Here is a 14,861-nt window from a genome sequence, read left to right as displayed (position 1 = left end):
CAAATGATAATAATAATAATGCACATAAAGTCTGCAAGTACCATAGCCTGAGCATAGGTAAGCACTCAAACAATGTCAGCTATTATTCATTAATTCAACCAGCACTCACTGAGTACTTTAGGTACTAGGCATTATACAAAGCATGCCTATGACTTGTATTGTAACTATCAGCAAATAGGAATAGGGCAAACCTAAGATGAATGCAGAGTAGATGAGTGCTTTTATTGTACAATATAAAGGACATGTAGAAAAGTTAATTTCTCACTACATAATAACTCCTGGACAGCTTAATGACCTGATTAAAACTCCACCACTATGGAATCAATCCTTTAATTTGAATTAATCTTTTTCTTAATTTATTTATTTGGTCCCCCAAATCTGCTTTAAAATGTAAACACTCCTAAAAAGTAACAGCTTTACAAAAGAAAAGAGGGAGAGTAGCTACACTTCTCTCCAATGTTCTCTCTTCATCCCTGGCATCCTCTGTCTTCTGGTTCTACTGTTCACTAGCTTTGTTGGCCTTGGGCATATCACTTTACCTCTCTGAGGCTGCTTCATCATTAAGATGGGGATGACACTCTTCAGCTGCAATGATGTAAATCAAGATTTATGGAAAAGAGAAAACGTATGGAGTGGGAGACACAAATAAAGCAGCAGGGAGGAAAGAGACACACAGAAAAGACAGACGCTGATGGAGAGAGGAGGAAAGAGGAGAGAGGCAAACACTCAAAGAATAAAAAATGTGTATAGGGCAGAAATTTCACTCAATGAACATAAGCTCTCAGGACGCAATCCAGCCTGAAAAAGTCCACCTTGGTTGTGACATTTACGATTTTTAGCATTTCCCAACAATTAAGTCATTCAGCAAGTGAATGGCAATGGCTTCATCCACATCTTTGAGGAAAAAATGAAGACCTGCTGAGAGGTACAGAGGCGGTAAAACCACAGAAGAGCCAGCAAACTTCATCAATTTGTTTGAATGTTCTAAGCAGTCACACTTAAAAGACTTAAGCCATATTCTGTGACATTAAAATGTGTATTGCTGTATATACTATACGTTTGTGCCAACATATCATTGTAAGTGGTTATATACACAAAATTATGTATTTACTTTTGTTGAGCACTTCAGGGAATTTTCAAAGACAATATAAATTTTTAACCTTGTCTGCTGATTTTAGATCTCAACCCTACAAACGCTAATTTTTGTCCTCTATTCTCTTCCTTACTGACGATGTATTGAAAGGCAAAGGATTTTTATCATCAGACTGCCTTAACTAGGTTCTGACCCTCTTTTTCTAGACAGCTTATCTGATCAGTTGAATAAATCTGTTCTATAAATATTAACTGAGCTCCTACTATTTGAGAAACAAAAAGAACATAGGGATTCATAAGAAATTATTCCTGTCTTAAAGGGTCTTGGACTTTGGTTCATTGCAGGCCAGCAATTCACATCATTTGTGAATTTGGATAGACAGTTGTAGAAAGTAGAAAAGTTCCTCTTAAAAGTTCGTCTTGGTTTAAAAATAAAATAATAGACACTAGGAATAATAATAGCTCCTTACTCTAAAGCCTCCTATCAACTATCAGTTCTTACACTTTAGCCCAGTTAGTTGCTTTGGCTTACTCAGGCATGTCTGGACAGGCCCAGGCAAGTCTTAGCCTTAAACCTTTCATAAGCAACTTCCTCTCCTTCTTTGTTCTTCCTTGCACTTACCTATTTAGGAAAGTTTTAGGCTATTAGCAAATCGGGTATCAGTTTAAGATTGTGAGGTTCAGCTCCAGTCAATAGATGCAGGATAGAGCAGTAAGGATGACCCAAAGGCATAAGGGATAAATATGTCTGCCTTTCCTTTGTTCAGGTGTGCTCTCGCCATTGTTCCATCTGTGTGGGGCACCCTTTCTGCAGAAAGTAAAGACTGCCTTGCTAAGAGGTCCTTTGTCTCTGTGCTGACTTTTCTTCGCAACACCGATTATCTATTTCTAACAACAGTTATACCTTATGACAAAGTAAGAAATTTCTAAGTTGAATCGTATCAGGATGAAGGCAAGTTAGTCAATACCTTGCCCAGTTTAAATGCACTCAATGTATTTCTAGGCAAAGTCAAATATTTTCCCTCTTGGCACTACCTTTATTTACTTCTCATCTGTCTTCTTCCAAGTTTCAAAACTCACACATACCCTTCCAATCACTGGTCTTCTCTAGAACCACACTGTTCACCTGCATCTGGATGAGGGGGCTCCCATACCTGGCCCCCTATCACAAAACCCCCACTTGCTTTTTCAATAGAACCCAACAGGTTTCTACACTATACATTCCCAAATGAAGCAAACTGCACATTTTGGCCTTAGTTTGCAGTATCATGAAAGCAAAACCATCGACTCTTCTGAAGATATCACAAACTAACAGTAAATTAAATGGCTGCTGTCTCTCATTAAAGTGTCTAATAAGGCACTAAAAAAATTACATTATGAGAAGGTAAAGCCAAAGGTTACAAACTAACAGTTTTGTCTGAACAGTGTTTTAAAAATCTAGTAACTGAAAAACAGAAAAATCTAGTAACTTAGATTTCTGAGTTTTCCAAAACAACCTGAAGATCTGGCAACACTGGGTCCACACCCCCTCACAGCAATAATAAGCTGGCAGGGGCGACAGGTGTCCTCTTTCAGTAGCACAGAAGCTCTTAAGCACATGATGGTTTTCTGGAAGATTGTTGTGACCATCAAGGACCTGTGCTATGGTAATACTACACTGTGCCTAGGCCTCATGCTGGAGTTCAAGGAGTACATCAGTAAGCAAAACATAAAAACCCCTACCCTTGTGCAACTACACTGCGGTTTTGAGTAGACGCTCAAGGAGATGGAAAAGCCACCAACTAAAAACAGTAAAGTGAAGGTTTCTAATGTTCCTGAGAACACTTAATAGTATCCTTGAGAGAATCCTTTTGTAAAGTGAATGGCCACTCCCTCCTTTTGTCAGTTTTGAGATCTAGATTGGGTGTGCTTAAAATGAATCCATATTAATTGCTAGATTACAGTGTTAATTCCTATGTTTCTCTATGTCCAATACAAATATCATCGTCACTCAAAATGATGTATAAGCTGCACTCATAGATGCAATTATCTCTATATCATATATTCTATATCTAACAGTGACCTAAATATACTGTCTAAATTTGTGGTGAACCTTTTCAGATAAGCATTTTTTCATTAAAAGGTAATACGATATGTTCTTTAAGTTTAGCATTTAAATGTACTAACAAAATTATACTGTATATTAAATTAATACTAAAAATTTCAGATTCACATTCAATTCTATTTTTGAACATAAAGCAAAGCCCTTATGTTTTGAAAGTTTCTAAATCTCAATCTTAGAAACTTTCAAAACATAAGGGCTTTGTCAACTGCCCTCAATTTCTGCCTTTGCTGATGTATGCTAAAATCCACAGGGCCTGAAAGTCGCGTGACAGGTAAATGAATAAAAGACGCCAGAAAGATTGCTTGATGACTTGAAAAAGTGTCTACACAGAGGAGTTCACACATTCTAATTAAGTTCTCCTGATGTTAAAATTGCAAGAAACCATGAGCTGTAATAGTGAAGGCAGTTTAAGGCAAGGAGAAGAGAAAATTATCCATACTGTCTAGCTAAATTAAAGTTATTTCATCCAAGAAAGTCTGGTTATGTCTGCCTTAAACCAAATCATATTGTTTCACTTCACAACTTGGGTTACTGAGAATATAATTACTGTTTAGGAAATTCTTCTCTGTGAAATTGTTCCCTAACTCAGTTATCACTACCATCACTATCCTGGTCATCTTGTGTAGAAGTATAGAAGTTATCTTCAATCTTGATTTTGTGCCTCCAAGAGTTGGAAGTATCTAAGATAGGTGGTACCTGAAGGGAGAGCAGGCTACTATTAAGTGACTCAAATCCAAGTCTTCTGGCTGCTAAGCCACATTCTTTCCATTATGCTGTACTAGCTCTTCCTCAATAACTTACATCTAAAGCTTTTAGAGCTGGCAGAGCCAGTATCTCATTTAATCTTGGTAATGACCCTGAGATGTAAGCTGAGGCAGACGTAATTATTTCTAACATACAGGACACTGGGTATCTAAAGGATAAAATTATTTGTTCAAAGATGTTATATCTAATGCCAGTAATATCTATAAGACATAATTATTAGGAAAATAATTGTGTGTAACTGAAATATATTATCTTTAGAGTAACAGTATCTTTAAATGAGTGTAGTATATCTGTTAGGTTTGTATTCTAAGGATGGTAAATACTAGACATCTGTACTGCCCTCTCCTTTCCCACTGTTATCTTTTAGCACATTCTTTCCTACTGGAGCTGAACCCAGTCTCAAAATCTTTCTGAACCTCCTGCTCCAGAAAGCCCCGTACCAGTTGACTGGCATGGCATTTCTGTTTTCACTCTCCTCACTTAGGTCCCACATTGTATAACATTTGTTTCTGATGTTTTCTTTGCTTTTGACTTGATAGTTGTTGTTAATGGTTCTCATATTATATCATGTGTGTATACACTGTCTTCTGCATTTACAGAGTCCTGCTTTTCACTTTTTATTTCAGAGCCTCAACTATAGTAATTCATACACAGTGAATCCTCAAAGTGTTCTGAATGTACCTGAGACAAATGGATGGTATTTAGGGAAAAAATCTAAAATTAAAAAAATAAAAACTGCCATTATTTCTGAATATAATTTAGATCAAGGGTCAGTAAACATTTACTGTAAAAAGCCAGATAATAAATATGATAAGCTCTGCTAACCAGATGATCTGTGACACACCCACTCAACCCTGCCATGACAGTGTGACAGTACCCACAGAAAACACATTAACAGGTGAGTATGACTATGTTGCCATGAAACTATTTATGGACACTGAAATAGAATTTTCGTATAATTTTCACAAGTCACCAAATATTACTCCTCTTTTGATTTTTTTCTCCAACAATTAAAAAATATAAAAACCACTGTTAGCTTGCAGGCCATAGAAAATCAGGAGGCAGGCTGAATTTGTTCCATGGCCCAGAGTTTACTGACCCCTGGCCTAGATCTAGAGTTGTCAAAGTGAGAACTTCTGGAGGTCTGCAAGATCTTTTCAGCAAGTTCAGTTACCAATGTGTGAGACAAAATTTTCTTTGTATACATCAACAAAATAGACCAAATATAGATGCAAATATGAGGATCTAGCTACCTTCTATTAAATAAGCCAAAAATTGAAGAGACTGGCAAAAATGTAAAAGAATGCCACTCTTCTCAATAATTTTTCCTCTATGTTTGTAAAATGTAAAGTGGTATTCCATATCAAATACTGTTCATATTAACATGCCACAGGCTTATTTTTAATATGTTAATATTTTAAAAATTCTTCAGTTTTGATTTCTAACATGATAAATGTCAGTTGATATAACCAATAAACAAAAGCTCTCTGGGGGCTCTCAGTAAATTTTAGGAATGTGACCAGGCGTGGTGGCTCATGCCTGTAATCCCAACACTTTGGGAGGCTGAGGCAGGTGGATCACCTGAGGTCAGGAGTTCAAGACCGGCCTGGCCAACGTGGCAAAACCCTGTCTCTACTAAAAATACAAAAATTAGCTGGGTGTGGTGGTGTGCACGTATAATCCCAGCTACTTGGGAGGCTGAGGCAGGAGAATCACTTGAACCTGGGAGGAGGAGGTTGAAGTGAGCCAGGATTGCACCACTGTACTTCAGCATGGGTAACAAAGCGAGACTCTGTCTCAAAAAAAAAAAAAAAAAATTAAGAATGTAAAGGGAGCATAAGACCAAAAACTTTGAGAACCAGCTGCTGAGCCACAGACAGATCAACTTACAGCTCATACACTGCCAGCACAGTGTACCTAGGCCTGCCCACGAGACAAAACCACCTGGGAGACAACTTCATTGCAAGCTCTATCTTGGCCTCTTCCCACCTAAAAGATTCCTGGCATTTCTCTGATTACATCCTGATTTGGTCAAATGCAATCCCCTGCATTTATGTTCTCACATAATAAAGTTAGTGAAGACATGGTGGATATTTTCATAAAACAACTCTTTGGATCTATGTAGACCATAAAAGTACTTCAGCTTTTACTCTGTCAAAACAGGCATCTAGAAGCAAGTCTCTCTCCCTAGCCTCTATTTTCTAATCTTTAAAAAAAAAAAAAAAAAAATTATTATTGCAATTCCTTGCCACAAGAACATATCCCAAAACGATTCATTAGCTCATTTACATATCATAGTGTACCTGTGACCTGGCTACACAAATATTGTGGGGGCCTGATCCTAATTAGAACCCTCACAGCAGTGTTAAATCTAAAAGAAAATCCACTAGACATGGTACAAGTTTAATTAATAGTGCTAATAATACCGCACTAAAATTACATTTTGCAAGTAAGGCATACAGATCTTATAGAGAATTTTTTTAAAGTATTAATATTTTGTTTGTTCTGTCACTTGAAATTTAAAAACTTTTTTAAAAAAAATTCTAGGGGAAATTTTTATTTTAATTATTTTAGGGGAAAGTTATTTTAATTCCACTGTTACAATATACAGGGAAACCTTATATAAGGAAGTATTTCTTTCAATATAAATATACATGAGGTTTGACTGTTTATCCAAATAACGTGTACTGGTGGCCTGAGGAAACATTTTCTTTCTTTTTCCAACCCCATTTTAGAGAGATTTAAGAAACGATAGCCACGATTTCAACATTTATCATTTTGTTGTTCTTAATTAGAAAGTGTTTCTCCATGAGTATATGATTCTAAAAGTCTCCATCCTTTACCTTGTGGAATAATAACTTTGTAAACAATAACAAAAGAAGAAACAATTTATATTTTTGAATATTTGTCCTTCAACCTGTATTATAAAATTACTTAAAAATCAGGAATTGTGATTGGATGCTAAGTCTGCCACAATTTATGAGTACTGGTTCCAAATAGTCAAATAAAATACATTCGGCTACTTAAACCAACACCAAAAGTGAAATTCGTTAGGATCTTTTTTTTTTTTCAAGATTGAAAAATTGCTATTTATTTGACAAAAAAACTTTTGCATTTAATAAAGAAATGTTAATAACTGGTACATACATTAGTTCAAAATATTTTCACTAAGCACCAAATAGAATAGTTCCCGGACTTTTCACTGAGAACACCTTTGAAAAAATGCCTAAAACAATCAGTTTATTTAGGTTTTTAACCAAGAAATCGAAAGCTGCCAATCAGAGTTTCTAATTACCATGAGACGACCAGGTAAACAACCTTGAGGTCATATAATGTGAGCTTTTAAAAGCTTTGTTTAATCTCTACATCCCAACTGAGGGGATTTGTTGGCCTCAGGCTGGTAATCACAGGTCCATGTGCCAGATACTACACACACATACACACACACACACACACCACTGAATAATAAGTATCATGGATAAAGGATAAAGACTATATGGCCCATGTATATTTAAGGGGAATAATGTCTAATTCTCACGGCTGTACAATTAATTCACAAGCATCTTTAAGATCAGAAAGCCACTGGCAAATTATTATCTCTTTGGGGAATTATTAATCATTTGAGGGAAGAGTGAAAAATACATTAGAAGAATGTTGGGAGCTGTGCTGTTCAAAAAAGAACAAAAAATAAACTTAAAATATGGGGAAAATGCTTACTGGTTAAATCTACAGTAAAAACAAAAGTCTCATCATGATTGCAAAACATTCCAAATTGTGAAACTTAAGTTATTTGTAAAATAGACAAAAGTGAAGCAGCTTCCTCAGTCATTTTTTGAGATCTCAGCATCAATTTAAAGAAAATGCTTATATTTAAAAGAAAGCCTATTTCAAAATACGAATCCCCACATTAAGCACATATAAGGACATGAGGTAAATTTATGTCTCATTTATCATACAACATTCCTGCTCTATGTGTGTGTAAATGAAGGTGTTGGGAGACTGAAGTTAGAAAAGGTTATTTGCTTCACTATTCACTTCTTTAAGAAATACAAGCTTCTCAATCCTAAAAGAAGCAAAGACTATAGGACTAAATAGATGCTAATGTGAAAAAATCCATTTATATAAAATTGGTATGTGGACCACATGGAAGAATGGGAAAAGAAAGGACATATGTACTTTACTGTGCAGAAAAGATATATTATTTCTGGTAAATACTGTCTAAAAATTTTTTTTGGTATAAAAAATTATATTGCCTGCTCTAATTCTTAAGTCAAAATTATGTCCACTAAAAAACCTGAATGTAATAGTTTATTAAGAAGGCAACAAATTTAAAAACCACATGGAATTTTATCCTACCACAATGCTAAAACGGATCAGAGAGATTTTGGTCTATAGTTGAGAAGATAAAGTGGTCTTCTGAGAAAACATAGCTAATATTACTCCAAAGCGGCAAAACCAGAATCAAAGTATGGTTATCTTAAAGCATGGCACAGCAGTTTAAAACTTGAACAATACCATTGGTATTTAAATAAAATAGTTTTCAGTTTTATTTTGTTTTCCCAATTCCCCTCCCCAGCAATGGGACAATACACATAACTAGCTGCTGGGAAATTTTCTGAGCACTTTGTGGAAACTGTTGGCTTTCAGAAATGGGCAGGCTGATTTGAACCAAAAATTAGACAAAATACAGAATTGCAACAATAGAAAGCAACTTAGAAAGAGGATCAAGCCAAGCAGATAAGCAAACGTTATAAAATCAGTTAACTGGGCTGTTCATTAAGTCAGTTCCCTAATTTCAAAAAGCCAAACCAAAGCAAAGCATGTTGACTTACATTGCTTCTTTAGTTCTTTCAGCTGTTGTTTAAACTGTACAAATTTTTCATTATTTTGAAAGTCTGCATCAGAATTCTTGTTCTGTAAAGCCAAAAATTTCTTCTCCACCAGTAATTTTAAATCTGGTATTTTTTCTGGACGTTCTTCTTTTACCTAAGGGACACAACAAAATAACCTGAGTTAAATGTTAACAATAATAGTGTTAACAAAGTTTTGCAACATTGTTTTTATCTCAGATAATTCAAAGCAAAAGATAGTAAGGTTGAAAACAATCTCTTGAACAAAGCACCAGAGAGGTTGGGACATGTTCTAGGACAGACTGCTGGCAAATATTGAAGGGACTCATTCATGCCAACTACTCATTCTATTTTGGCTTCCATAAGCTAGTGGCCCTTCAATGATCCTACTAACTTGTTGTCTTCTAATAACTACCAGGGACAATCACAAATGTGGCAACTTCATCAGACCTGAGCATCACCACCCAAGTCTGGTCAGTTCTCTCTCGCACTCACCAGTGGTTATTCCATCCTTCATGCTCAACAATCTTTTTTTTTTTTTTTTTTTTGGCCCTCCACCCTAGCAGGTGAGAGTCACTTCTACTTTACAAAAGTGGCTGGGGTTTTAGACTTGACCTTCCATAACGTCCTGCTATGCCAAGGAATAAGTGTCCCCTGATTCTGTTCAAGGCTAAATTATCAACCCATGTTCTCCTCCATTCCCAATATTATAAAATCATTTCCCAATATTATAAACTTTCAAATATGCAGAAAGGTTGATGGAAGAATATTGTGAACACTCATTCATCTACTTCCTAGGTGCCACAATTAACATTCTGCTCTGTGTGTGTTATCACATATCTATCAATTTATCTATTTCTCTATCCATTCTCAACCCTGTTCTTAATTACATCTTTTTCATCTCCTTTACAACAAACTTTCCTCTCTACGCGCTCTTTTCTCAAGAACCTTTACACAGGCCCTTCACACCCATTTTTTTAAAACAAACAACCTCTTATAATCCCAGCTCCCTGCCCCCAGTTATTTTCTGTTCATATTCCACCTCCTTGGGGGAAAAAAGGAGCCACTCTTTCCACTTTCTCATCCTCCAGCTTTAGCCACTATAGTCAAGCTGCTGCCTCACCACTTCGCTGCAGCTGCTCTGCATCAGGCCTTCATAATTGCTCCCTTTCATCACTGGCCCTTTCCTGATGCTCCTGCTGCCAAGCAAAACTCACCAGACTCTCTATTGTGCCCCATACACTTTAGACAGACTTCTACTCCAGGAACACTCCAGGAATATTCAATTGCTTATTTTTATGCCTCTTTCCCCTAATAAAGTGTAAACTCCTTGAAAGATGTCTGATTTATCACGGTATTACCAGTGCCCAGCACACAGTAGGTAGTACTCAACATGTATTTCAAATAAGTTAATCTTATTAGCTCCAAATATACTTACCCACTAAAAGCCACGATTTATTAGCTGCCATTATTATTAGCATACAGTACAATTTCTAGGCTGGAAGACAGCTTAGAGATAATCTAATCTTGATCTCCTCCCCCCAGTTTCACAAATAAATAAAATGATTTAGAATGAAGTCAAATGACTTATCTTCTACATCCAACTAGTCAGAGGTAATGCTAAGACAACAAGTTAGATAAAGAAAATTCTTGATATTGGTTCTAGTCAGTGGCATATATTCCTAATCTCTATGAATCTGAGTTATCAATGCATATGAATTCAGAAGATTATCTTCAAATATCTGCTTTAACTTTTGTCACAGAGAAAAAACATATAATCTTCTTTTGCTTAATTGCTATGCATTTTGATTACTAAATAGAAAATGAGAATTAAGCATGAAACCAAAATGTCTAAAATTTATATTTTAGTGTAGGAACTGTCTTCTTGTATTGCTAACCCCCAAGTGCTGGATTCACCATTAAAGAGAGTTTTAGAAAACATGGAAAGGCTTTAATGACAAGTGTTATATGTAATTAAGGATTTAACAGAAGTACTGTACGGCTAAAGAACCAATAAAGCTCAATTTGGAAAAGAGAAGATAGAAAGACAATTTAATACTGCCTTATATCTCAAGAAAAAGAGCTATTATACATGGTGACTAGCTATCCTCTACCTCTACATAACAGAACAAAATGCAGGAAGTTCAAAATCGTAGCATCAAGAATTGAGAGCAGACCTAGAAAATAAATTGCTGGTTCTTTAGAATAGGATTATAGGCTCTCTTTCTGGATTTATAAAATAAAATGGACTCAAATCCACCTAAGATGTTAATGGTAACATTATAGGAAGGCATTCGGGTGAGCCTTGTCAAGGTGCAATCAGTCTGAAATTATTATGTAATCTGGGATGATCTAAGCAGATGATAAGTAAAATCTGAATGCTGTCTTCCAACAAAGTCTCTAACACAACCTACTTAATTTCCACAGTTCCACTACAACCATTGCTGAGGAGGTGAAGACTGAGTAGAGAGTGGGGGTGGAGGGGAGAGGCATTTTGAGGTCTGACAACATGACAACCTGAAATATGACTAGGAAAAGCTGAATAAACTAAATTTTTAGTGATTGACTGTGTTTTTCCCCCATAACCAGAACCTTTAGAAAACTGCTGTAAAGCACATAAATCCACTGCTGTAAATGTCTTCTCTGAAAGTTTGAGTCTGCATGGCCATCCATTGCAAAGAGAACTTACTGTACTCTAGCTATCAAAATGAAATTTTAAAAAATTCAACTCATTATCTCTTTAAATCAATAAAATAAATGGGCACTAACTATTTTTTAATGGTTTCTTGCTTTGTTTGAATATCTAAGAGAAATAGATTAATGAGAGGAAAAAAATTGAGTGGCTGATCATGTAGTATGAAAAAGATAATAAAGATGACCCTCTTTCCCTAGGATAATTTTTTTTTTTTTTTTAAATTAAAGAGACAGGGTCGGGCTCTGTCACCCAGGATGGAGTACAGTGGCATGATCACAGTTTACTGTAACCTTTAACTTCCCTGGACAAATTTCAAACACCTCAAAGAAATTTGAGTTGGAAAGAGAGGATCTATTAGATTATTAGGTCCATCCTTTCCCCAATAATAAAGTCTCCCCAGATACAGGACTTAGAATCTCAGTGAATTAAAAGATACTAGGTGTATTAATTTACTAGGGCTGCAATAACAAAGTATCACAGATTAGGTGGCTTAAACAACAGAAATTTATTTTGTCACAGTTCTAGAATCAAGAAGTCCAAGATCAAGGCATCAGCAGGGCTGGGTCCTATGGCATCACATGGTCTTCCCTCTACACAGGTCTGTGTCCAAATCTCCAATTAAGGACATCAGTCATATTGGATTAAGGCCCACTTACTGACCTCAAGTTAACTTAATGACTTTTTTTTTTTTTTTTTTTGAGGCAGAGTCTCGCTCTGTCACCCAGGCTGGAGTACAGTGGCACGATCTCGACTCACTGCAAGCTCCACCTCCCGGGTTCACGCCATTCTCCTGCCTCAGCCTTCTAAGTAGCTGGGACTACAGGCGCCCGCCACTGCGCCCGCTACCATGCCCGGCTAATTTTTTGTATTTTTAGTAGAGATGGGGTTTCACCATGTTAGCCAGGATGGTCTCGATCTCCTGACCTTGTGATCTGCCTCGGGCTCCCAAGTGCTGGGATTACAGGCATGAGCCACCGCGCCTGGCCAACTTAATGACTTCTTTAAAGACCTGATTCCAAATACAGTCAAATTCGGAGGTCCCACTAGGGGTTAGGACTTCAACATATGAATTTCAGAGAAACACAATACACTGGATTAATGTTTATAACATTATAATTTAAAAATGAGAGAAGCTACTGAGAAGTAAATAGTAGGTACCATACTTACATGATAAAAATTTAATTCTGCCCTTTGACAACAAAACGTCAGATTTTTCCGTACCACCCGCTTACTCATCCAGTATTCAGTGAGTGCTCTCTATGTGCTAAGCACTGTAGCTAAAATGAGAGTAGACCAGAAGAGTGGATCAGGAGCAGAGGGTCAACAGCTCTGGAAGCCAGATTATAGAACTGAGACCTGACCCAACAGGCAGTGAGAAAGACACTACAAGATTTCAAGGAGTAAAGTGATACTGAGAGTTAAAAAAAAAAAAAATTACTATCGTTAATGCCTGGAGGACACACAACTGACAGGGAAGGAGAGGGCAGTTGCTGCCATATGTTAACTAATGGCAAAGGGGCTGGCAACTGGGACGCTGTTTTTGAAGCAGAATCATCAACTCTTGTTGTGAGAGGAAGACAAGGGAGTAATGATACCTCCAAGATATTTAATGTGGACAACTAGTCAAATGCTATTGTCTTGAGGAAAGCAGCAGAAATCACTGAAACCGTAAGACTTCGAAGTGAAGTTACCTAGTATGAAGCTGGAAACATTTAAAATGAGGGCATGGGAAAAAGAAGAGAGATGAAAAAGGAACTCTGAAAAACAAAAGAAGAAAACCAGCAATGAGGAATGCTACAGAAGAAAGGAAAGAGAAAATTTCCATTAGAGAAGTGCTTGTCCTTTGGGGAAAATGATGCAAGTGAGCTTAAGTAAGAAAAGGGCTAATCCTTAAATCCACGGGATTTAATTACAAGGCATGCTGCACACAGCGCTGGAATTATGGCTCCATGAAGCTTCTCTCAGACAAGGGTTATGTCCCTGGTGTCTGGCACACTGCCTGTTGCACAGTGGGTGCTCAGATGATGTGGGTGAATGCGTAAATTATAGGAAGGCTAAATACACTGTGTTGAGATGAGAAAGGGGTTAACGGAGTTGCGTGTGAACCAATGTATAAAGTTTGATGGCAAATGAAGAACAAGATGAGAAGCAGATCAAGGGAATGAGAGTGCTAAAGATACTTGTTTATTTGTATAGAGGAACAGGAGCTAGAAGTTGTTATGATGGAGAAGAAAAAACTTGGAGCTTGGGATCAGACAGATCTGAATCCACTCTGGGTATGGATCTTAAGACAATCCCCTGGGCCTTGAAATTCTCTCCTCTCTTAATTAGGAATCAGGAACACCCACCTCAATGCTGTGAAGACTTAACTAAACCAAGCCTGTGTTTAACTCTGGCCCATAGTAAATGATCAAAAACTTTTATTCTTTTCCTTCTAACTTCAGCAGAGACTTCAACATAGTTGTGGGATGAGGAGGAGCTGACAAAGAAACATACATAAAAAACTATTAAGAGAAACCAAGTAACAAATTTCATTTGAGAAAACCATTCCAGTACCAGGGCAAAAAATAGAGAAGTCTGCAACCAGCTGGGAAAGCATGTCAATTGTCTTTACAGGTGTCAGAAATGCCTATGGGGCTAGACAAGCAAGGATATGAGGAAACTCACAATAAGTGCAGGCCCATAGGAAGTGGTGAGGACTGTGTGAAGTAGATGGTACAAGCCCCAGATAAGAGGAAAGCTGTTACTTGACTGCCAATGCCTACTTCCAGGTAAGAAGGCTTCGGGCTTTTCCAGGACAGTTAGAAACCGGGATCTTTATGAGACATTCTTCTGGTTTTTAAGACAAAGTATAGTATTGCTGTGAGGTAAATAAATGAAGCAATAAAGCACTCACCTGTCTGATGCAGAAAATATTCAATAACGAGTAGCTGTTAGTATTGTTACTATTAGTATCTATCTATATATATCTCCAGTGTTGCTGAATACACAGGTCTGTAGCTTATCAAGACTGACATAAAAACACCCACATGGGCCGGGCGCGGTGGCTCAAGCCTGTAATCCCAGCACTTTGGGAGGCCGAGACGGGCGGATCACGAGGTCAGGAGATCGAGACCATCCTGGCTAACACGGTGAAACCCCATCTCTACTAAAAAATACAAAAAAAAAACTAGCCGGGCGAGGTGGCGGGCGCCTGTAGTCCCAGCTACTCAGGAGGCTGAGGAGGCTGAGGCAGGAGAATGGCGTAAACCCGGGAGGCGGAGCTTGCAGTGAGCTGAGAACCGGCCACTGCACTCCAGCCTGAACGGCAGAGCGAGACTCCGTCTCAAAAAAAAAAAAAAAAAAAAAACCACCC

At 37.3% G+C, this 14,861-nt stretch overlaps 1 protein-coding gene across 8 annotated transcripts in view; it reads right to left on the bottom strand.

Annotated features, from left to right (window-relative positions):
- NSMCE2 (NSE2 (MMS21) homolog, SMC5-SMC6 complex SUMO ligase) overlaps nucleotides 1-14,861 on the bottom strand; it is a 270,105-nt gene that overhangs the window by 173,589 nt on the left and 81,655 nt on the right. For all 8 annotated transcript variants that reach the window (XM_077944027.1, XM_028852907.2, XM_015145978.3 and 5 more), the window contains one exon: nucleotides 8,794-8,947. In XM_077944027.1, the coding sequence (XP_077800153.1) occupies nucleotides 8,794-8,947 (154 nt within the window). The remainder of the gene's footprint in view (nucleotides 1-8,793; nucleotides 8,948-14,861) is intronic.

Source organism: Macaca mulatta, chromosome 8 (assembly GCF_049350105.2).
Source record: "Macaca mulatta isolate MMU2019108-1 chromosome 8, T2T-MMU8v2.0, whole genome shotgun sequence".
NCBI classification, from domain to species: domain Eukaryota; kingdom Metazoa; phylum Chordata; class Mammalia; order Primates; family Cercopithecidae; genus Macaca; species Macaca mulatta.
Note: the sequence above shows the minus strand (reverse complement) of the source record. Positions and strands in the feature narration are given on the sequence as shown.